At 30.8% G+C, this 21,580-nt stretch overlaps 4 protein-coding genes and 2 pseudogenes across 5 annotated transcripts; 2 read left to right on the top strand and 4 right to left on the bottom strand.

Moving 5' to 3' along the window:
* Positions 1-6: 6 nt before the first annotated feature.
* Positions 7-2,371, bottom strand: LOC111275927 (uncharacterized). 2 transcript variants are annotated; one of them, XM_022861563.2, is made up of 3 exons: positions 2,036-2,371; positions 1,660-1,726; positions 7-529 (listed from the first exon to the last, which is right to left on the bottom strand). In XM_022861563.2, exons 1-3 carry the CDS (start codon positions 2,323-2,325, stop codon positions 431-433), a joined length of 456 nt encoding a protein of 151 aa, XP_022717298.2. In that variant the 5' UTR covers positions 2,326-2,371; the 3' UTR covers positions 7-430. The 2 variants fall into 2 exon arrangements, with proteins under 2 accessions (XP_022717298.2, XP_089610293.1); XM_089754167.1 differs by having other exon boundaries at positions 7-544; positions 2,036-2,364.
* Positions 2,372-4,820: 2,449 nt separating this feature from the next.
* Positions 4,821-6,759, top strand: LOC149511654 (uncharacterized). The gene is made up of 2 exons (XM_089754680.1): positions 4,821-5,353; positions 6,099-6,759. Exons 1-2 carry the CDS (start codon positions 5,054-5,056, stop codon positions 6,114-6,116), a joined length of 318 nt encoding a protein of 105 aa, XP_089610806.1. The 5' UTR covers positions 4,821-5,053; the 3' UTR covers positions 6,117-6,759.
* Positions 6,760-8,070: 1,311 nt separating this feature from the next.
* LOC111276555 (Pentatricopeptide repeat (PPR) superfamily protein) lies at positions 8,071-9,890 on the top strand. Its single transcript, XM_022862301.2, has one exon. The coding sequence runs from the start codon at positions 8,403-8,405 to the stop codon at positions 9,783-9,785; it is 1,383 nt and encodes a 460-aa protein (XP_022718036.1). The 5' UTR covers positions 8,071-8,402; the 3' UTR covers positions 9,786-9,890.
* Positions 9,891-11,047: 1,157 nt separating this feature from the next.
* Positions 11,048-12,202, bottom strand: LOC111276273 (cytochrome b561 and DOMON domain-containing protein At5g47530 pseudogene; annotated as a pseudogene).
* Positions 12,203-13,362: 1,160 nt separating this feature from the next.
* LOC111276274 (GDSL esterase/lipase At5g03980 pseudogene) lies at positions 13,363-14,502 on the bottom strand (annotated as a pseudogene).
* Positions 14,503-17,754: 3,252 nt separating this feature from the next.
* LOC111275928 (APO protein 1, chloroplastic-like) lies at positions 17,755-21,165 on the bottom strand. The gene is made up of 5 exons (XM_022861564.2): positions 20,984-21,165; positions 19,839-19,894; positions 19,569-19,642; positions 18,805-19,172; positions 17,755-18,684 (listed from the first exon to the last, which is right to left on the bottom strand). Exons 2-5 carry the CDS (start codon positions 19,888-19,890, stop codon positions 17,844-17,846), a joined length of 1,335 nt encoding a protein of 444 aa, XP_022717299.2. The 5' UTR covers positions 19,891-19,894; positions 20,984-21,165; the 3' UTR covers positions 17,755-17,843.
* Between the last annotated feature and the right edge of the window lie 415 nt (positions 21,166-21,580).

The raw sequence follows: 21,580 nt of genomic DNA, 5'->3' as shown, positions 1-21,580 counted from the left end.
CAGAGATTTGCTGCAATGCACAAATACAGACAAAATTTCTCATTAGAAGATGCAGCAGAGTAACCGTGCAAAAACTTCAATCACCAGATATAAGTCAGTGACAAGTTTTGGATAGAACTTCACTAGCTTGTGAGTTTTTGAATCATTCTTGTAGAATTAAGTTTAGCTAAGCAAGATAAAAACTAGGAGACAGAAGAGTCATTTTTCTTCATTAGTTACACCCCTAATGTCGACTTTGGTTCTTTGCTTGAATGATGGTATTGGTTTTAACTGATACTTTTTCTCTCTGGATGAAGCGCGATGTTCCATTCCCTTATTTGAACTGAAATGATTCATCAGTGGGATCAACGATAATCTCCAAACTATAATGGTGGGATACATGATGAAAACAACTGGTTGTCTCACATGATCCATGTCAAGACCTAAAAAGTTATACATCCTTGTATAGCAACTGATATTTCGATATTCGCTCTGGGGGTAGAGGGCAATTAACAATCAGCTTGCCTTTCATGGCTCCCCTAAATATTGCCTGCAAGGTCAAAGACTAAAGATTAACTCAAAGGTTAAATGTCAATACCAATGTAGAAGTAACAAGCGTATCTGTCAGGAAAAGAAAATTCATTACCAACAGTTATTAGTTATGAACAATAAAATCAATGAACTTTTGTAGCAAATGCAAGCCCATGAAGACTACCCAGAAAAAAGATGGAAAAAATATTAGCAGAGAACACAGAAGGCAGTTCACAAAGAGAATAGCATACATAGACATTAAGAACAAGGAAATACACTGTTACGTTGCCTACTTCTCAAACTTACACCAAAACATATTGCAGCTCCCTAAATTTGAAAGATCTGAATTAAGTATTATATGTATCCCATTCTTATTTATGAATATTAAAGCCCAAAAAGTGTACAATATAAACTAAGCCACCAGGGTCATTCTTAAGCATGTGCTGCAAACAGGCTGCCATCCATCATATGATAATGGCCAAATCCTTGATCACCAAAGATATATATTAGTCATTTAATAGGAAATCACTTCAATCTCTTTTCATATATTTTATCAACAATTCTTTTATTTTCCTCCAAAAAATCGTCCACATGAACATAGCTCACTTCTAGACAACCAGGTATGTAACGTCATAACTTTGTCAATGTTGCAAGTTTTGAAGCAACGCAGATAACAATATGGTGAATGGATAATCATGCAACAACAGGTAAACAGCCTTACTTGCCAACTTTGTAATCAACATACTTAAAAAAAAAAGTAAGAAGAAAATTAAAACAAAAGGTGAGAAAAGGCATTGAACTCAATATGTCAAAGGTGGCATTGCCTAATTCTCAAAAGCTATAGTTCATTAATCCTCCCAATGGTGCAACTTTATTGTGATAAACACAATCTAGTATTAAAACAAAGGTCAATGCTGACCGTTTCTAATTTCCAAGAAATTCTCACAAAAGCAGGGCAACAGTTCAATGTGTCAATGGTAACAATTTTCGGCTATTGGACTGTGCTAGGTGACAACAAACAAGAAATTATCAACTCAGATTCGTAATTTAGTAAAATAAACAATGGAAACAATAATGGCTAGATGAATAAACTGCATCACTCGCTTGTAATGAGATCATTAAATTGTTTAGACACTATATAAAGCATACCTCTACGACATCGATGAAGTCCTGCTTTTCATGAAATGCACCCACCCATTTCGTGTGATCCGCGGTCCTGAATCAACAACAAAACAATACCAACACATTGGAGAAGAAATCTAATATTTGAAATTAATTCACTAAATAGTTAATTTATTTGCAGAGAGACATTTTCTATTTGAAAACAAAACACATAATTAAGTTCAAAAAACCCAAATCACAAACATAATTAAAGACCATAAAACCTGAGACATAGCTAGAACAGTAACTCTAATCAGTGACTTAAAAAGTACAATCAAATTCAATTCATTTAACCAAATTAAATTTTAGAAAAAAAAAAAAAAAAACAGAGAAATTCGAACGCTAAAGGGTTAAAAATAAATACCCAGAATCCATCTTCATATGGTGAGCATTGAAGAAGAAAACAGTCGAAGGAATCAAAGTGATATCGAAATACTTAACGTAAACCTGAACATCCTCGGAATCTACGTCGACTAAAGCCACCGTCGCGAATTTGGAAACCTCACGCGCCGTCTTGGCAAGGATGTCGTCCAGTTGGAGACAGACGGTGTCGGCGGCACGGCCGAAGCGGAGTACCAGGACCTTGTCTATGGTGTCCCGGATGATCGTGTCTACTTCTTTCTTCGTCGTCAGCGTCGGTAATAGGTAACTCATTTTCGCTTCCTTTCTATGTTAACAAAGAAGAGATTTTTGTTTATTTATATATTTATTGTTTATATTTTTATTTTTTATAAGGAAATTTTGGACCGATAATTTTTTGGGGTTGGACTTTGTAGAGATAATTTCAAGCCCATTTGAAGACCCAATTTCTTATACTATTTTAAGATGTGATTTTCATAGTAATATTTCAATAATTGTTAGATATATTTTTCTAATTAAATTTAAATTAAATTTCATCATTATAAATTAACAATTTTTAAATAAAAAAGTTCTCTTATAGAAGAAACTCTTTTAAAATCTTAACTCAATGGATAAAAAAAATTCCTTAACTCAAGCCAAATCCAAAGGTTGGTTTAGCTTTGTGAGATATATGGGCCTAAATCCAAAAGTGTAACAATTTTTTTTTCCAAAATTGCACTTAACTTTGTTCCTATTAAAAAAAATATTTCCTAAATGTTAGTAACCTAATATTGTTTCTAAGAACTAAGTAAATATCTTTTTGGCAAATAAAAAAACACAGATCTTTTACTATTTTTATTTTGTTTTCAGTTGACCCTCTTCTTTATTTGCTATTTTCCAATTTTAAGAAATTCCTAATATGAAAAAATAAAAGAAAATGGCTCTTTTAGATAGAGTTTAATATAATTTTCAAGATTATTATGATAATTTATTCATCGAAGTGATCTTATTATTAAAGTGATTTTATCATTTATAATTTGAAATCACTTTATTTTGTTAACAATTATAAAATAAAAATTATTTTTTTTGATCTTATTAAAAATCAAATATTATTTGGTTTGAAAGTACGAAAAGAATCATATATATATATATATTGTAATAGTTATATGAGTTAATGATTCCCTGTTATTTAAAAATAATAATTCAGAAATATTGACAATATATTTATTTATTTCATAATAACTTAAATTATTAAATCAAAATATATATTTATTGATAGACAAGTTAATTTTTATAATATAAATTATGTAAAAAATATTTGAATTAAAAAATAAAACTAGTATATAAAAAAACATAACAAAAAAATTATATTATATATAAAACATTAAAAAAAGTAAAAAAAACACAAATTATTTTTGAATTTATTCTAATGAATACTCGTTTGAAAATATAAAATAATTATAATTTTGTAAAAAAAAAATAATTCACATATTAAATAGATAATATTAACAATTGTTAATTTAAAATATTACTTCACCTCGATAGTAGAAAGTTTTCTATCATTTGAAATGAGAATCAAATTCTTTTTAAAATAGTGATCTAATTATTTTTGGTAATTCAAAATCATTGTTATATAGGATTACAAAGTATTTATCAAATAAAATAATCTAATTATCATGTATGGATCACCAACACACACTAAACACTACTTAATAATATTTATTTATTTTTTTTACAAATGAGATCGCAGTATGAAAAAAAAAAAAAAAAAACCTTACAAGTGCTATAATTTGAATTTCTAACTAGATGTTAACCCTAAAATATGAATCAATTAAAAGTTTCAAATTTAAAAAATGTACCTAATTTATTAATTAACAATTCATCATAAACAAATGTAAATCTATTTATTTGATTCATAAACAAACAAACAAAAGCACCATAATAAAAAAGGAAGCAAAAATCGTTACAAAACCAAGCTTTTTTTGGAAGCAACCATCCCAATAATGAAGTGTTTAGCATGCAAATGTTGGCAATGGGATCCAATTTCATACTTTCATTGACATTGCACTGGCAAATAGCAATAGTTGGTTATGCTAGACCAAAAGTTCAAAATGATGAAGTCCCAAGCATGCAACCTTTTACCGATCCATGCCACTTTACTGGCTAACAAAAAGTCCAATTGATAATATCTATTGTATTTGGAACAGATGTTCCCAACATCCCAAGACATGGGTCAGATCAGATTATTACTGTACAAAAGACAATGAAAATATAAGCTACCCGACCATATATTCTCATCCATCTCATCTGTAACTTTCAAAATATTCCAAATTAATTCAAATTTCAAATTGGCTTATTCTCAACTTGTTAGCCAAGAAAGAAGAATGCAAGAACGGTCATTTCAAAATAACATCTTAAACCCCACAAAACCTCACTGGAATCCGAGAAACTCTCATATTCCTACCATAATCCTTTATTAACATTAATATTGAATGTACGAATTTTTGGTTCATCACATTTTACCCTAATCTAAAGAGTGAACAACCTATATATATATATATATTGATATATTTGCTACTGAAAAAATAAATGTTTTCCTAAGTATTAACAGTGTAAAAGAATCTAAAGTATATATAAATATATTAATAATCTGGTGTGGGTGATTGACGCCAGTTATATATTATGCTTGTCCATCTTGTTTTGACAGCATATATACGTGATATTAAAATCCTCTAGTCGAAGTAGATGATCCAGCTGTTCATTCTTAATGTATCATTAAATTTTGTGACCTGAGGATAGGGGTCTAAAGGAAAATGATTGTCCTCCAATCCATAGAACAAGAGATTTCAGTGACCCAACCCTTTATTTTTCTGCTACAATCCTCAAAACCTTTTACCAAGCTACCTGTTTCTCATGATCACACCCCCAACATCATCAAAAGCATAGTACTCATTTTCACCTCCCTATATATATATTTTAGCTAAGAAACTTCTTAAACTTTTATATATCCATCTCTCTTTCTCTTTCTCTTCCTTGTCTCTTCATGGCAATCTCTGAATCTTCTTCTTCTTCTTTACCACCTTCCTCACCAGGAAGTTCACCTCTAACCAGCCCTAGTATCCAAGTGGTTTCGAAATCGGTATCCGAAAGACTTCTGGGCAAATTCTTTGACGCATCTCAATATGATTTTGATTATGAGCAGAGTAGTCTGTGGTCTCCTCCAGTAAGAAGAAGTGTGTTCTTGACCTCCCCAGCTGGTATTATTTGCTCTCAAGATGAATTCTTCTCCAAACTCAAAAAGAAGGCTTGCAAATGTCGCTGGCGCAATATTGCTTGCTTCAGTGTATGCACATTGCATTTCTCTTGGGTAACTCAGTATATATCTGATAATAGACTTTTTTTTTTCTTTTTACATCTTCTTATTAATCAATATTTCCTGTTAATTGCTGCATAACAATCAACATAAGCAGATGCTTTGAGAGATTACATGTTTATTATCATCTTCATTTTTTTTGAAAGGGTAAAGGATTTTGCTAATATTCTTTACTTTTTTGCCTATGATAATAAATTAAATATTAATTATATATGTGTGTATATATATTTGAGGTAATTTAATTTTGATCATTAAAATTAAAAATTTAATATTCTATCAATAAATAAGATAAATGTTATCTGTATAAATATTATAATAGATTCATAATTAAATATCCCAATATGATTATATATTTAAAATCATTCACTAGTTAGTTTCTTTAATTAATTTTATATTAAGTCCCACTTTTTTTTAATATTCATATTCGATTCATATATGACAAATAGCAGTCTACCCCTTTAAATTATGAAACAAAAATTTAAAAATATAACATGTTGGACATATCTTCATATGCGATTCTCATCCTGAATTTGAGTAACATTGAATAAATTTATATTGGTCATGTATTTTAGAATTTATTTGTCAATAACAATATATCTGCTTAATATCACCCTAGTTATATTCATTTAATGCCATATATATTGTACGTCTAACACTCTAAACCTCAACCTTCATGAACTGATATTTGGATGCTTTTTGGTTGGTAAATCTGCAGGCCCTTTGGTGCTTTTGAAGAAGAAACTCTTGTTTCCCAGCACCTCTCCCATATTTTTCCTTCAGGAAAGGCTTGTTTTGTGTCAAATCAATTGATGATCAGAACCCCAGTTCTCTTAAGCCATATATTCCAACTTGTCTCAGTCAGAAAAGGGTCCCAAGTCAAAAAGGAAACTAACCCTCAAAGGCTCAAGCATGTGCCATTGCATGTAAAACTACGTTCATGTTATCTTTTCTGTACCATCCCTTTCTAATATAATACTCTGATATTATAACATTTTATTTCGGTTTTTTATTTTCAGTTCCATGCTTTCTTTTTCTTTTTCCTTTTAAAACTTTGAATATATTGAGATTCTAAAAAAAAAAAATGTCAGTTATAGAAAATTTGAAATGGCACAATGACCCATCAGCAGACAAATGTTCAGAAATCTGCAGCAAGCAAAAGAAATTTGCAGCAGACAAGATTTTTGTTCTTTTTTGATAAAGACCCAGAGGTTTGCTTTTGAGTCTAATGACAAATTCTACTGCAACAAACGGTTCATTTAAGATCCAAAGGTGTGACATTCCTTTTTTCTTTTTTTCTTTCTGTTTTGCCTCTTTTGTCTGTAATAAACTTGAATTAGATTCCCTCTCCCTTCGTTTTGCAAGTGTAACATTTTTTTTTTTTTATTCATGGATCATGACTAATCATTTAATTGAGTCAAATTGAATTGATACATTGTTAAGTTTAAGTTCAACTCATATTCAAAACTTAAAAAATTGAATCAAACTCAATCGAATTTTATTTTTTATATTTGAGTTTAGTTTGTAGTTTAATTGAGCTATTCATGCTCAAACTCAGCTCAATAAATTTTATAAAATTATAAATATTGATATTAAACATTATATTTTTTATTATTTATTTATATATTTAATAAAAAAAATCAATTAAACTAAAAAATGTATCTAATCAAACATTAAATTATTCAAATTTAACTCATTTCAACAACTTGAACTTGACTCTACTCTGAACTTAGCTCTACTTATTTTTAAAAAAAATTCGAATAGTTTACAAAAGCTTAATTTGTAAAGCTAAATGGACTCACAACTATCATCACATGTTTTCACTTTCTAATCATCTAAAATCAACCTAGTTTGGGGCATAAAGGCTTTTCATGAGCATTCCTACAAGTCTTTGTCAGGAGTTTGGTTTGATGCAAATGCAGAATTGTTTGTTGAAGCTTAAAGGACATGCATTTAAAGAAACCATTTTATAAAATGATGAGAAGTTAATTATATTATCTTCATCGCCAATAAGCGTCACTAAATAAGTTCTTGTTGGAAAGAATTAATTTAATTATTTGATACAAACAAAAATTAGGTCTGAGATTTTCTAGTGCATTGATTAAAATCATAAAAAAAAAAAAGAGTCTTGGCGTAGTAAGGTTGTTATCATGTGACTCGATGATTATAAATTTAAATCGTAAAAATAATTTTTAATAAATATATACAAAAATTATGTATAATAATTTTTTAAAAATATTATGTATAAAGAGAATTTTACGCAACGAACTATCAAGATTGCGTATAACAGATTTTTTTTTTTTTTTAAATATCGTGTATAAAGAAAGCTTTATGCATCAAATTGTTTTTTTTTTATTTATTAAAATCATATTATTTTTTAAAATTCTATTTTGATATATAAGATTAAAAATTCATTTTATAATTTTAAATTATCACCAGTATATATTAATGATATTTAATTTCTGTTCTAATAACTAAAAATGTTCATTTTTAATACATATTTTTAATATTCGACTATTATTTTTATAAAAAATAATTAAATATAGAAAAAATCAACTAAATGAAGTTTAAAAAAATAAAAAAAATATAATAGAGAGATAAAAGTAATTTTTGTCACCTGCAATTTTACCATATGCATCCTAAATTCAATTTTAATTTTTTATTTTTAGTAATCGATTTTTTTATTTTCTCTTCTTATTCTTTCAGTTTCTGTTATTTTCTTCTCTTCAATCAAAACCTTAAATTAATCCCAAATCAACTTCGTTTTTAAGTTTTTTACTGATTAGAGGTAACATTTCTAACTTTTTTAAGATTAATTTAGTTAAAATGTGATCGAAATTCATTTAGAAGTAAGGTTTAGGGATCACGAGGTTGAATTGGAGCTTCTCCAAAATGCGTTTCAGACAAAATCCTTGGAGCCGAGCAAAAATTTCAAATTTCAGTTAACTTCTTTCAATTCCAAAACCCAGTAGAAGAACGAAATATATTGAAAATTGTAAAAAAAAAAAAACACAGCAAAACAATGAAAATTCCAAAACCCATATCTTCTTTTAGGCTCTCCTCTCTTATTCGCATCCAAAAGGACCCAACCCTCGCCTTCAACCTTTTCAAAAACCCAAACCCAGACCTCAAACCTACCGGTAAACCCTTCCGCTACTCCCTGCTTTCCTATGACCTCATAATCACCAAGCTCGGTCGCGTCAAAATGTTTGATGAAATGGAACAGGCTCTTCACCAACTCAAAAACGATACCCGTTTAGTCCCAGAAGAGATTATTTTTTGCAATGTCATGAAGTTCTATGGTCGGGCGAAGTTACACGATCGTGCACTGAAAGTGTTCGATGAAATGCCTCAGTATCGTTGCCAAAGGACCGTAAGGGCTGTGAACTCGTTGTTAAATGCGTTTTTGATGAGCAAAAAGTTTGATGAAATGCAGGAAGTGTTTTTGGGTATGGAAAAATATGCTCGCCCGGATGCATGTACTTATAATATATTGATTCGTGCATGCTGTTTGAATGGGTGTTTGGATGGTGCTTGGAGCCTGTTTGATGAAATGCAGAGGAAAGGTGTGAAGCCGAATGCGTGGACGTTTGGGGCTTTGATTAACGGGCTCTGTCTGGAGTTTAAGATAAAGGAAGCGTTTAAGTTGAAAGAAGACATGTTTAGGATTCATAGGGTGCCTCCAAATGCAAGTGTTTATGAGGTGATGATTAGAAGGCTTTGTGGGGTTGGTGAGTTGACTTTGGCGTTTAGGCTTAAGGAGGAAATGATTAGGAAAAAGATGAAGTGCAATTCGGATATATACAATTCTTTCATTAGTGGGCTTTTTAAGGTTGGGAGGAAGGAGGAGGCTTTCGGGGTCTTTGAGGAAATGGATTTAAATGGTATTAAACCAGATACGACTACTTACAATGTGATGATCAATGAGTTTTGTGAGCTGAAGGATTTTGATGCAGCTTATAGATTTCTTGAAGATATGGCAGAGAAAGGTTGTAAACCAAATCTTATTAGTTATAATATATTAATTAGCTGGTTGTGCAAGGATGGGAAGTGGAGTGAAGCAAATGATTTGCTTGAAGACATGCCAAGACGGGGGTGCATACCTGATGTTGTGTCCTATAGGATGCTTTTTGACGGGCTTTGTGGTGGATCACAGTTGAAGGAAGCAGCATTCATTTTGGATGAGATGATTTTCAAGGGCTACGTACCGCATTCTGCAAGTATATATAAATTTGTTGCAGGGTTGTGTCAGGAAGGGAACATGGAGTTATTATTGAGGGTTTTGAATAGTCTAGCAAAAGGAAATGCAATTGATCAAGATACATGGCTAATGGTGGTTTCTAGGGTTTACCAGGAAGATAAACTGTCAAGCGCATCTGAGCTTCTTGATGCTCTGGTGCTGTAGTGCTACTATCAAAGTTTCATGACCTGTCATGGCCTTGTTTCCTAGTTTTAACTTCTTTGAATGTAAGTAATTTAGAAGTCTAATTCTCTTTTGTTTCACAGAAAATTATTTATCACATTTTTAGGTATTTGTTTGATAGAATTGGTTGGTCAACGAAAAATAATTTACTGATCAATGAAAAATAAGATTATTTTTTTAAAAATTATTTTATGGATTTGAAAAAAAAAAGATATTTTTCAGAAAAGAACTGTTTATAAGTAGAATTACATATTAATGCTTTTAGGCATAATTTTACTTATAAATAATACATTAATAAATAATATTAAAAAATATAATAAATAATATATTAATAAATATTATAATAATTATTAATATTATAAAAAACAGATTTTATAGAAAATAACTAAAAACATTTTTCATTAACTTATCCAAATAATAAAAAATCTTTACTTTTAAACATTTTTCAAAAATAATTTTTTGAAAGTTGTTTTTCATGAAATAAACGAAGTTTAAGTTGCTCCTTAACTAAGAAAATCTCTTAATTTCTCTAAAAAAAAAATGAAATTCATTTTTAAGTTGGTCCTTATTACGTATCTTTTAACTTCATATATCTAAACAAGACAATTTAACAAAAAATAATCATTTTATTTAACAGTAGGAGAAGGAGAAGGTGAAGATTAAATGTAAACATTATCATGCCATAGGTTAATCATTTATATAAAATATTTTAAATATTTCATACATGCGTATGGCCATTAAATACAATTAATTTTTTTTTCTTATTGTGTTTGATAGTGTCGAAATAAAGAGAAACAAGCTTTTATAATAAAATCAAGAGATATTAACACAAACAAAAATGGGTTTCTTTTATTTGATAATTACATATCTTCTTCTACTATATTATTTTTGAGAAAGTATATCACATTATAATTTTTTTTTTTTTATCATTCGTCTCTCAACTTTGTTTTTTGGCTAGTAATTATGATGTATAACTTTCAATAAAAAATTTTTAGAGGTGCATAAAATAATAATTTTTTATGTATAAAATTTTATTTATTTGAGCTATATGGCATTGATTAAAAAAAAAATTCACTCACACACACATATATACGTATATAGCTGAAAATATGCCTAATTTAGAAGAAGAATTCTGGTCAATATTGGCACTGATTTCCCTAAAACACAAAAAGAACTGAAATGAAAAAAAAAAAAAAAGGCAAAAACTTGAAAAGAATCTAAATAAGCAAAGCTTAAATTGTTCCCTAGGCAACTATTTGATGCTGCAAGGACGTCTTTGATGGGTTGATACTCTTCCAATAAGCGACTCCTTCTAATACGAGGGCAATGGTTCCCAAGAACGAGATTGCAACAATGTAAGTCAACTGAGGCCAAGTCTTGATCCCAAAATGAACCATATGAAACCCCAAGAAGACATTGGCAATGCTTAAGCCAATGGTTCCATAGCCAACTGAGTAGTGAAAAATGTTGAAGTAGACTCTCTTTTTGTCTTCCTTGTGAGGCCTGTAATACCCTACTATCCCTTGAATGGCTCCAAGGCAAAGAACGGTAATTCCAATATATTGATGGCTTCCTGCACCAATTCCAACTCCAAGTATTCCAACCCAAAGCGAAACACCAATGATCCCACCAGCCAAACCCATCAAATAAGTTGTGCATTGACAAAATCTATGGGCATGAAACCAAGCAGGGCCTGGCCCTAGGAATTGTCTGCCATGCCTTGCTATCAAAGCTCCAACAGGTATTAGAAAACCCCATCCGAATGCGCATAAAACTCCATGAACTATTTTCCCATGGTTTCTTGAACTACTTGGTTTGTTTACAAGTATCTTACCGGAAAGAAAATCTAAGGTTCCCATTGAACCGACATTGGGACCAGACAATCGGTGCATCCCAGGAACATTCCCGACTAGGGGTCCTTCTTGCCAAAGGTGATTCACGGTTGTAGTGTTGGCAGGCAATGTCAAAGTCGCAAAGATGATCATCTCGTTATCTTTAACAATGGACGAAACCCCATCAACAGGGAAACTAAGGTTTCCTTGCTCAAGCTGAGTTGCGTAACTTGTTATGGACGAAGTATAAGCCGCCATGGTTCCATCATCTCTTGGAAAGGCAACCAAAGCTTGTGAACCCACCATGCCTTTTGAGTCAGGATTGATAGCCCAGGAAATCCATTTTGATTTCTGATCCGCACTGCTTCGCCTGAACGCAATCTCGATTGTTTGAGACGATGAGTGGTAGTTCCAATGAAGTGAGCAATTCAACGATGGTAAGTCGTTGCAAGAGGCAAAGGTTTTACCTTCGTCAAACCAGTGGTTGCCACAAGGTTCAGAAGCAGCAGAAGCGAACAAGAAAGAGAGCAAAAGAAAGGAAAAGAAGAGGGATTTCGAAGGAGCCATGGGAGAATATTTGTTGAATGAGAAGAATGGCTTCTCAAAGCCTGTCCTCTTCTGCTTTATATAAGCTTACATAGTCGGTGTTATAACTCCTTTACCACCTAGGAGTAGGATTAGGGTTTTAGCTTTGCTCTTTACTTTTCATACAAGAATTAATTTTTTTAGACAAATCTTGATTATTATGTAGTAATTTCGTTTTAAATAGTCTTTTTTATCATGTTGCATATTAAAATTTATAAAAAGTAAAAATTACAATTACAATCAAACAATTTTCAATATTTATAAAATAATAAATCCAAGGAAGAAATCATGAATCAAATAAACAAAACTTTGAATATTTTTTGAACTACAGAAAGTTACATAATTAAATTATACCAAATTAAATAAATAATTTAAAGCGGATAATCAGCCTTAATTAATTTTTTTAGAATATTACATTTCCAAGCAAAAATATTTAAACAATTCTCAACGTATATATAAAATAATATGATCAGGAGAAAACAATAAATAAATTAATCAAACAAACAAATCAATATATAATTAGATAAATTAAATTTCTATCATTTATAAAGTTGAAATAAATTAATCCACTCACATTACAACTTGAATTTAAAAGCTAAAGATTTCAAAACATTCTTCTTGCTATGGAGCAATTTGTCATTGGCTATATATTTAACTAGGATAACTTGTTCAAACTTATAAAGAATTATCTTTTCTTAGTCGAAAAACAGCACTGAGGTTTTAATATGCATAAATATAAATTGCATCAAATGTCATTGGCCAAAGTTAATCCAGAAATATTCTTGATCATAATCAAATTTCTTCTTAAACAATGAACTTGTTAAGAAATTTAATCTTTGAATTTTTTTCATTTAATTTCTAAAAAAGAGTATAACTTCACAGCGTGACTAGATTTATAGAACCATTTAATTGCTACGTCAAAAAGCTTGTGAGGAAGTCCAAAAATTATCTATAGGCCCTTCTCTCATGCCGATGAATTATGTTAAGTTTTGAGTATGGGTTTTGAAAGGCTAGTCTAATTGATCCAATTTGATTTATGAACATCTTTATTTTGATAATCAATCAACCATTCTTCATTAATTTAATCGAATAATAATTTGATATGTCAAAATAACTTTCTCACAAGATTTAACTAAACTAAATTAAGTTGCAAATTTGCATTGAAGTTTTGGGTAGATGTCATGGATGAGCCATCTTGCCATGAATTTATAAGCCTGTTGTGTTAGCTGAGCCCCATCCCAACTAACAAATTTACCAGGATTTGAACACGCTGGAACTCCTCGAGCTCCACATATAATCCCCTCCAATTCCACAACAAGCTTTTTGTATCAATTTGGTATCAAAACCTGTTACAATCAAACGAATCGGAAAAATCAAAATGATGAACTTTATAATTTAAGAGTAAATTACACTATTATTTGTGATCATTTGTAATATTTAAGAACTAATTTTTTTTCCAATGAATTTATTCCTAATCGACAATCCATCTACATGTCAGTAGAATATCTATGGAATTTGCCGAGGGATAAATTTATTTATATTCTAAAGGTATTTTAACTGATTAATGGATTTAAAACAAAAAGTGTCGTGGATGAAAAATCAAGATTTTTAGGTTTCGAATGAAAATAAAACATTAGAAACAAAATCAAAGATAATTTTTCAAAATACCCATAATATATACAAGTAAAACAATATGAATATTTTGGAAAGAATTTGAGCTTACCAAGTATTTTAGCATTGCTCAAAAGCCAGTAATATGCTTCATAGTTGTCACCATATGCTATAATCACATCGGGATGTTCCTTTCTCAACTCTTCAATGGCTTTCTTGAGATGATTATTGTGGTAAATTGATAAGTTATTGAAGCCCTTTAGGCAGTGGAATTTATCATAAGCAGCAGTATCATTGGTTTGGAATACTGTGAGAAACATAGGCATTCAGCCTATAGGGAAGTTTCCAGGTACGATCAACATAACCTATGACTCTCTGCAAGTAAAGGAAGCAATTGTGATTGAGAACTTATTTGCTATAATTAAAAAGTTCACAGCACAAAAAAAGTATGTAACTAATTATAAGGTTATTTTATTCTTGATAATGCTAACAATTGTATTGAATCTTCCATATCTTGTTATTATATATTTCAGCTATTTGTAAAGGAGACTTACTTTGACAGCATATTTTATGGCTTGGACAATTTCGTGCACCATAGCCCTGGTCTCTTCAAGGTTCTTGCTGCCTTCTAACCGGGCATTTTTAGACGCTCTTTTCGAACTATTTAACATAATTTATTTGCCAATATTTGCAGTTTATTAATAAATTATTGAATTCTTTTATTTTCAATGATAAAGAGCTAATCACAGATAATTTAAAAAACATTATATAAATTTTCATTTTCTAATTAAAGAAATCAACGATAATATCAATATAATAATCAATAGTCAAGTGGTTTGTGACATTGGATTTTTAATTTCAGTGATCAATAATTTCACATAAAAATAATATAATGTCAGGGTAATAATTATGTTCATATAGGTGATACCAAATAAATAAATAATTCAATATGTATAATTGTAAGCATATTGTTAAAAGAGGGGATCACCTTTGTGGTTTTGACATGTTCTATTGAAATGGGTAAACATCCAATCAAGTTGTATGCTAAGAGAACTGTTGGTAACTTCAGCTGTAATAATATTGAATCTTTTTGCTAGAATTTCCACAGGCAAGACAGTGGCACTGGCAACTGCAAAATCCACACCGCTACTAGTACTTGAATTTTCGTTCAAGTATGCATCCAGGAAAGGAATTCCATCTGACCTTGTTGTATCGAAGTCCAAAATATATAAAAAATATTTTAGGAAATTAATTTTCATCAAATTCAATAAAAAAAAAAGATCATCAAAGTGAAAGATTGCATACCAAAATAATCAATCATTATTAAACCATTGCGCATCTACCAGTAGCGTTTTTGAAGAAGGTTTCACCTTATGAAAGCCTAGAGCAGGCAGATGAAGCGTTCTCTCTGATCAAATTGCCGGTATCGGATGGTGAATCTCCAAGCTGATATATTGCATCAAATCCGCAAGTCTCAAGAACGTGTGTATTGTTGGGCTAAAAGCTTCCAATCAAATCATATTAACAGAAACAAAATTAAATCATAAATCAAACACACAAGAGACAATAATTTAATGTGGTTCGGTCCAACTGACTTACATCCACGGATGAGAAATAAGATCTACTAATTATAGATAATTACAAACATACATCAAATTATTAACCTCACTCAACAATCAATACTCATAAGACACTCTCAATCTCTTCTAGTGCTATGAAATATTCTAAACCCAAACAAACACAAACCCAAATCTTTGTGCACCCTTTCAACATAACTAAACACATACACATATGCTTCCATACATCATACCTATACGGACCCTCTCAGTCTCCTCTAATCCATACCTATGTGGACCCTCTCAGTCTCCTCTAATCCACTCATAAATAAATATACACACTCATAAGACGTAGAGCCTCAATACTCATATGGTCCTATGGGGTGTCTATCCTACAAAACTCTACAACTCTCTTACATCTTTTTTTCATACCTAACCCTGTAGAGACTTCACCTATTTATAACCATACAAATTTGCCCATTAAGAATCTCTCTCCTTTTAGAATTCTTTTCTCTAAGTCAAACTTGTCTATTAAGAATCTATTTCTTTTTAAAATTATTCTCTTACAAGTCAGACTTACATATTAAAAATTCTCTTTCTCTTAAAATTCTTTTTTTGTAAGTTTTTTTGTCCATCCAGTAATATCTAACAAATCTCAAATAAATTTCTTATGAGATTTGAGTCAATATTCCTAACATATGGAGGAAAAAGAAGAACAAAAAAGAAAGAGCTGAAAATAAGTACAGAGAGAGCTCCAATGGTAGCCATTGTTGGAGAACAATTAATAATTACTGATATGTCAATGAAAGAACAAATTTATTCAGAGGAAACATAGTTTATCGATAATTTATTAAGATATCAAATTATATTTGTGTTTACCAGCTTTGCACAATTGATGGTTTGTATTTTATTTTGATTTGAATGTTCAAAGTTATATATGATAATTCGTATATTTGTATTATATCTATTAGTATCAAACACGCGTAAAACATAAAATTTATTATGTTATAAGTCATATTTAAACGCCTAAATAAAAATATATTTTCTAGTTTTTTTCAAATCTATTTGTGTTTTTTGTCAAAACTTTAATCCATGTCATTTATATATTTTTTAATTGTTGTGTCTAAAATTATCAAATTTATTCAAAGTGAATAAAATTTGTCACATAAATTTTTAAATCGACTTTTAAACAAAATATTTCCAGAAAAAGATAAAATAAAAATTTCAAATCGACTTTTAACAAAAATATTTTCAGAAAAAGATAAAATAAATCATATTCATATTAAGCATAATGAATTAAACAATATTACTTCAAGACATCAACCTTATGGATTGTCTTTGGTTTGGACTTTTTTGTGCAACTGTGAGAGACAGGGACTAAGAATTTTTGGATTAAATGAAGAACAAGTCATTTTTTCTTGTGTCCGAGACATCAACTTAATTTGAAGAATATGAATATGATAGTATATATTGAAAGTCTCGTGTAAATTGGGAGCAGTTAAGTTACACTAAAAAAGTTTTACATTTTTTTCTAATCTTAATTTTAATAAATTTAAAAGACGAGGGAGATAAATAAAAATTTTTTTAATCCAATCCCTTATATTTATTAAAATCAGTCTCTTATATTTATTAAAATCAATAATTAAAAAATATAAAATTAAATAATTTTACATTAGTATAAGTATATCGCTCTCCTTTTTAAATCACTTATAAAAATATATATAAAATAAAAATCACTTTGGTTATAACTAGAAATAAAATAGAATATCAGTTTATTTCTACAAGAAGATTTTAATTGGAATTGTCGTTTGGCATGGTCAAAACAAATGGGAAAAAAAAAATGTAAGTTTTCAAATAGGCTAAAACATTTAAAAACCCCTATAACTTTATTTTTTATTTTTTATTTTCAAATAAGCCGTTATTCTTTTGTGGGACCTAAATGAATCTTTAACATATATATATTTTTTAATTAAACCCTTATTTTGCAAAAAATCACTAAAATCCATTCCGAAAGTAAGGGTTTACTTGAACTAAAATAGTACTTTAAAGGGTTAATTAGACCAAAAATAACATTTAACAGATTAATTAGACTGAAATAATAGTTAAAGTGTTTAATGTTTTGATTTTAGAAAAAAAAAAAAAAAGCAACTTCCCATACCGTAACCTTTTTTCGTATGTTATGTTTCATTTTATAAATCATCTAAATTAAATCAATAAATAAATAGCTTATACCATAATAGCATGGTGAGGTTGCAGAGTTGATATGATCTAAAATATTGACTTCAATATATATATATATATATATATATATATATATATATATAAATGGAGCACTGACTATGACTTCTCCATCTTTAGCCACGTAAATTATAATAAGAATATGAACAATTAATTCAAAGTTCAAAGTTCAAAAGACACAGCAGAAAAATTGACTGTCAGAAAATTTGAAGATCCTACTATGCAACTAAGCTAGCCTCCTCACTTTCAGGGACTATAATGTCAAGCCTCATCATGGGCTTATATCTGTTAGGGATTTGAGCTCCAGCTTGCATGCAAACTTCAACCACAGCTGGAGCCTTGCCATAAAATCTCTTTAATGCACCCCTCAAGGGAGGTCCCTTTGGATCTTGAACATGCCAAACATAATTTGGTGGGAAAACTTCAGCAACTGTGGCATCCTGCCAACCATGCTTCCCATCTCTCCATTGGTGCTTAAATGCTCCACAAAGTTTAGCACTGTGACCCCATGGCCCGACATGAACCTCTGAGCAATATCCACATGCCTTTACTGTGTATTTCATCATCAACTTTGTCACTCCGGATCGAACAATCTCATGTGCATTCATTGTTTCCTGTGCAATGCTAGGTACATCTTCTATTCGAGGAGGTGGGAATCGCCCGGAAGCTCCACATGCGTCGAGATCAACAATTGAGGACAAGGATGGATCCACTGAGCACTGCGGCTTAGGCTCCTCAACATATCTACCTCGATCAATTACTTTCTTTCCCATCATTCTAATGGGCTGGGTTCTTCGTCTTGAAGGGTACTCTGGTATCTCTACACCAGCTTGGATGCATAGCTCCACAACTGCTGGAATCCTGTCGTATTCAAACCGTGTGTCATGCTTGATGCGCCGGCCAAAAGGATCATAAAGGTGATATGACTCTATGGGAATAAGAATGTCATCAATGGAACCTTTGACCCACGAATGTAAACCGTGTCGGTTTGAGCTAAATGGACCATTGCAGTCCTGAATATTGTGACCAGCATGAGCCACATGAACTTCAGAGCACTCACTGCAGAGAGCTAAAACAAATGAATATAGGAAGATGCAAGCATTACCTCAAAATAATTCACTGCAGAGCTCAAAATGACACAACAGCAATATCAGAATTGAAAACTATAATACGATGTACCTGCAACCATAAACAGGAATGACATGCAAAAGCTGTGCAAGGCCTTTGATCAAGACTTTCCATGCATCTAGCACCTCATATGCGACAGGAATAAGTTCAGGAACAAGTAATCCATTTTTTGGAGGCTGAAGTGGCTTCTCTATACCCCTCTCTACGAGTTTCTTATCCTTCCTTGCAGCTTTCTGGATCTCCTTAAAAGGAATGGGATAAGGTTTCTTCTTTTTCTTAGGTAGTATTGGTGGAAGATCCACATTTTGGGGATATGCCCCTGGCTTCTTGCCAGAAGGGTACTGTATAGGCCTCTGACAGGCATAAGGGAAAGTTCCTGAAACAAGTGGCCTACCTTTCTGAACCCATTTGTTATCAAACTGCAAGTAGCATATCAAAATGTGAGTTCATGAAACAACTATTACTCCAGAATACTGCCATCATGACCAAAAAACAGAAAAAAAAAACCATAGAAAACAAAAAATAACTAAGAAAAAAATTTACCCTTTAAGCATCCCCAAGTATCCTTGCCTATCAACTATGGTTATTATTATTATCTATAGAATGCTGTCTCATGTAACAGAACCAATTAGCCAGAAGATCATAAACAAGGAGGTGGAGAACCCCTATTGGATGTAGTGGACTAATTTGTATGCCACTAACTACTGAGGGATTTGAAAGTGTTCCTCCAAAATAAAAGAATGCACAAATAGTTTTCTACCAGCATATCAGTAAAATCACAAGAAAGAAATATGAATTGACAGAAAGAATGTCACCTTCAAATAAAGAGGACACAGACTCAGGGATGATAATGGAGACCTTGGAAATTCCATGATATCTAAACATGCACCTGCAAAGTGGAGGCCATTTTAATACATAAATTTTCTTATTTTCCTTTTGCATATGTTTTATGGTGTTTTATTTGCATTGATTTGGTTTAATTCAGTAATAGTAACGAAGTTAAGTTGGTTGCTTCATTTTGGAACCAAAAGGAAGCAAAAAGAAAAAAGCAATGAATAAATTAAAGAGAAAAATGAGTGACTCACCCCTCTGAGACGGATTCCATGAAGATGATGCTGCTGGTACTGTCTTTAACATTTACCTAGGGATAAAGGCAAACAAAAGAAATGGAAACAATATGTCAAAACCAAAGGGACAAACATGATTTTTTCCACGAGGGAAATCAAAAATAAAAAAGCAAGAAGCCTAAAATAAATAATTTTGCAATGTGATTAATAACATGAAAATCATTTCAGCAAACATATCATTCGTTTGGGGAATAAAATAGGGCAAAGAAATGAGGAAAGGGTAGCTTTGAATTTTTCCACTCCATCAAAATCTAATCCTTCCATATATGGAAAGAAAACAATCATTCAACCAAAGATATAATCAATGTATCTATGATTTTACCCCCCAACTCCTTTCTTTCTTTCAGTTTTCCATCTCTTGGACCAAACTTAAGGACTGAACAGCAAATATGCTTCTTTTCCTTCCCTTTTCCCTTTCCTCAAATTTCCTTCCTTCCTACCAAACGTTATTCATTTACAGTCCTTACCTATCCAGAGTCATAGCTCAGTGACCATGAATGAAATTTACTCTACCTATCAATAACACTATGTTTAGTAGGAAGGAAGGAAACAATCATTTATTTCCTTCCCATTTCCTTCCTACCAAATGAAGGAAAAGATGGAAAGAAAGTATTTTTCCTTCCACCTACCAAACACAGCGTAAATGATTCCGGTGCAGTGATTTTACAATACATACAAGCCAAATCACCATATTAACAGCAAAGAGACAACACATTAATTCACATTATATCTCTCATTGTTTCCCCTTAAATGAACATTTAATTTTGTTTTTCAGTTTCTTCTCTCAAAATTCAATTTCATTAGAAGAAGGACAACAGTGACTATCTTACAAAACTACCAATCTACAAAAAAAAAAAAAAATCAAAGTGGAAAATTTACAATGAAAGTACCAACATTTCATTTATAAGAAATTCAATGGAAGCAAAAGACAATTCTGTATAAAACCAAAAAATAAAATCATTGATTCTATAGAAACCCAGATAGACAACTAACCAAAATATAAAACTATCTTATTAAACAAGAAGAACAAGACAAAAAAGAAAAGAACCCAAATTCGGGACAGTTAAGCTCAAAGTAAACATGAATTAAGAAAAAGAACTTACACAGAACCGGAGCGGCTTTTTCTTCTTCCTCCTCTTCCTTTTCCTTCCTATCTGTAAGGCTGTTATGAAAATATCAACAAAAAGATTAGCTCAAAGTTCTGGGTTTAAGGCTTCCTACAAAAACCCACGATCATTTTTCCTTTTCAAGCAACAATAGGATGAGTGGGATGCGAATTGGTCCTGCTTCGAACTTGGGCTTTGAAGTGCACACTCAAGCTTATCCACTAGCTTGGACTTTTTTTGTTAAAATAATTAAAGTGTTTTTTTTTTTTTTGTATAAATAATAGTATAATTATTAAATTTATTTCACGCTAAATTCAATTAAATATATATAAATAATTCGCGTAATATTTTAGCTTGCGCTTGAAAAAAATTGCTAGAACCTAATTTATGGGATTAAGCAAGGCACTTGATTTTATGGATGGTTTTTTTATATGAAAATTGTGTTAATTATTTTTTTTTTATTTTTTAATAGGTATACTATGTATGAATTTTTCGGCCAAAAAAAAAAAAATATATATATATATATATATACGAATTTTGTGAGTAAATCTTTTATCACTTAGACTCCGGTTGGCAAATACTTTAATTTTTTGT

Source organism: Durio zibethinus, chromosome 25 (assembly GCF_047325235.1).
Source record: "Durio zibethinus cultivar Kanyao isolate XHJ-2024 chromosome 25, ASM4732523v1, whole genome shotgun sequence".
Taxonomy (NCBI): domain Eukaryota; kingdom Viridiplantae; phylum Streptophyta; class Magnoliopsida; order Malvales; family Malvaceae; genus Durio; species Durio zibethinus.
The sequence above is the reverse complement of the archived record's forward strand: the minus strand, read 5'-3'. Positions and strand labels throughout refer to the sequence as shown.